The following is a 2,006-nucleotide window of genomic DNA, read 5'->3' as shown; positions in this document are numbered from 1 at the left end:
TCCAAAGTGATATACCTACCCAAAATCTCACTCAACCCAGAAGAAACCGATGGCACCAAAGTTGGCAGCAAAGTTGGCACTGGCTGTACCACCAGGGCCAATAATGGGGCCGGCAAAGGTCTGAGGAAATCTGGAGCGAGCATTCTGGTGGTATCTGGCCCAGAAGGTAAATGGGATTCTGGACCAGGGATCTCCAAAATCTCCTTCCTCATCCCACGTCAGCAGCTCAAACTCAATGTCATCCCAGCTCCAGGGCCCAGATACGGCCTCATCTCCAATCCCCATGCGGGTTCTCGCCTCAGCCCGTGCCTCAGCCTCGGCTGCAGCAGCATCCAAAGCATCCAAGGCCTCATCTGCGGCCTCCATGAACTGTGCAGTCCAGTCACGAGGGTCTCTCTTCTGAACCTGAGATGAGGAGTAGAAAATAAAGCCCGTGATAGTATTAGTTAATATTTATGAAGCACCCACTATATACTTAGCACCCTACTTTGTGCTACTGTTTACATAGTAACAACAACAAATACCACCAATAATGTGGCACCTACCATGTGCAATACCTAAGAAAGATCTCATTCCTGCTCTGGACTTTTCCCAGCCAGTCATACTTCATCCCTTAACCTATCAAGTCTAGAGCTGTTCCTCTATTACCTCTGCAATGAATCGTAGCACTTTCATCTTGCTAGTCTCATGGTAGGATCGGAGGCCCCAGAGGAACTCATACTCAGGAGGGTTGCTGTTGGGTACTCGTCTGTAGTCTAGGTACCTTAGAAAGAGGAGAAAGGCCTTTGTTTCTACCCAGCCAAAATCAGAGTTCATCAATGCATAATAATCCGAGATTCTGACACCTCAGATTTCAGGTAGCAACTCCCTCCAGTCTCATTCCAAAACACAGATTATTTACCCTCTAATAATCAAGCCTTCAAATTCCTGTGTTTCTACACCAGTCACCTAGGACTAGAGGATGACTTATATAGAGTCATAGAAAGGACAACACTTTTTCACCCCCTCTGCCACAGTTCTGACTCCAGGTTCTTACAATCTTGTTACTGAACCACAGATAGGCCCATTGAAAAGCCTCTGCTAACCCAGCCTTGGGAATATCTACTGTAGGCGTGGTGGACAAGCTCCACTTGCAAGACAGCTATACTGCAGGAAAATTTAGCCACAAGGAATATACTCAGTAAATACTCCTGAGTATATATGTGTGCATATGCATAGGTATAGTTAATATAAGAAATGAGCAGCATGGGAAGGGCTTTCTGAGGCTGACCAGCACACAGAATTCATGAGGACAAGACAAAGCCGCTTAGGCATCACTTACTTTTGTTTTACAAATTCGTAAGTGAGAAGCTTCCTCAGATCTCCAAGGAGGGGATGTCTTACCCTGAAAGCAAAAAAAAAAAAAAAAAAAGGAGAGATCCATAATTAGAGACTGTGACATTGCCCAAAGGAAAGAAAAGAGTTTTCCAGCACAGAAGTCAGAGATAAGAGAAGAGGAAGAGACCAGGACTATTTCCCCATCCACCCAGGTCACATCTTTGGGCTCTGTACCTCCCCAAACCAATTCCCTTAGACTACCAGGTTGATGCAATCCTGGAACCATCCTCTGTTGCCAAAGAATCATATAACAGGCAAGAGATGAGAGAGCCCAATCATACCCAGGACGCAGTCCCATCTTGCGTAGTGCCTCCCAGAGGACAGCTGCAATGGGAGGCAAGGGGAGACAAGGGATGGAAAATGAACATGGAAATCAGGCGGTAGCCAACCCCCAGCTGCTGGCCCGGCCACTCACCTTCACTGGCACGGTTGCCATTCATGAAGATGACACCCAGAATCACTAAAAGGAGACCCAGTTTTGGTGTGTCTTTGGTCCTAAAGAAGTAAAAAAAAAAATATATATATATATTTTCAGCAGCCATTTACACAGGCACCCCAGGCCGTTTACCCATCCAGCTTTCCTAGTATTCCTCAGCTAGGAGACAACTCTATCCCAACTCTGCCCATGA

At 46.4% G+C, this 2,006-nt stretch overlaps 1 protein-coding gene across 1 annotated transcript; it reads right to left on the bottom strand.

Moving 5' to 3' along the window:
- Window positions 1-16: 16 nt before the first annotated feature.
- LOC105001067 (melanoma-associated antigen D1) lies at window positions 17-1,866 on the bottom strand. Its single transcript, XM_010857189.1, has 5 exons — window positions 1,793-1,866; window positions 1,659-1,701; window positions 1,322-1,384; window positions 649-763; window positions 17-405 (listed from the first exon to the last, which is right to left on the bottom strand). The coding sequence occupies exons 1-5, from the start codon at window positions 1,815-1,817 to the stop codon at window positions 28-30; spliced, it is 624 nt and encodes a 207-aa protein (XP_010855491.1). The 5' UTR covers window positions 1,818-1,866; the 3' UTR covers window positions 17-27.
- Window positions 1,867-2,006: the final 140 nt, after the last annotated feature.

Source organism: Bison bison, unplaced genomic scaffold (genome assembly GCF_000754665.1).
Source record: "Bison bison bison isolate TAMUID 2011002044 unplaced genomic scaffold, Bison_UMD1.0 scf7180017864378, whole genome shotgun sequence".
NCBI classification, from domain to species: Eukaryota; Metazoa; Chordata; class Mammalia; order Artiodactyla; family Bovidae; genus Bison; species Bison bison.
Note: the sequence above shows the minus strand (reverse complement) of the source record. Positions and strands in the feature narration are given on the sequence as shown.

Excerpts from the sequence above, each read along its gene's own strand:
- LOC105001067 (XM_010857189.1), bottom strand. The coding sequence starts at position 1,817 with ATGAATGGCAACCGTGCCAGTGAAG. Across the intron at positions 1,702-1,792 it reads TGGCAACCGTGCCAGTGAAG|CTGTCCTCTGGGAGGCACTA; the intron begins GTGAGTGGCCGG and ends CTCCCATTGCAG. Across the intron at positions 764-1,321 it reads TACGAATTTGTAAAACAAAA|GTACCTAGACTACAGACGAG; the intron begins GTAAGTGATGCC and ends CCTCTTTCTAAG.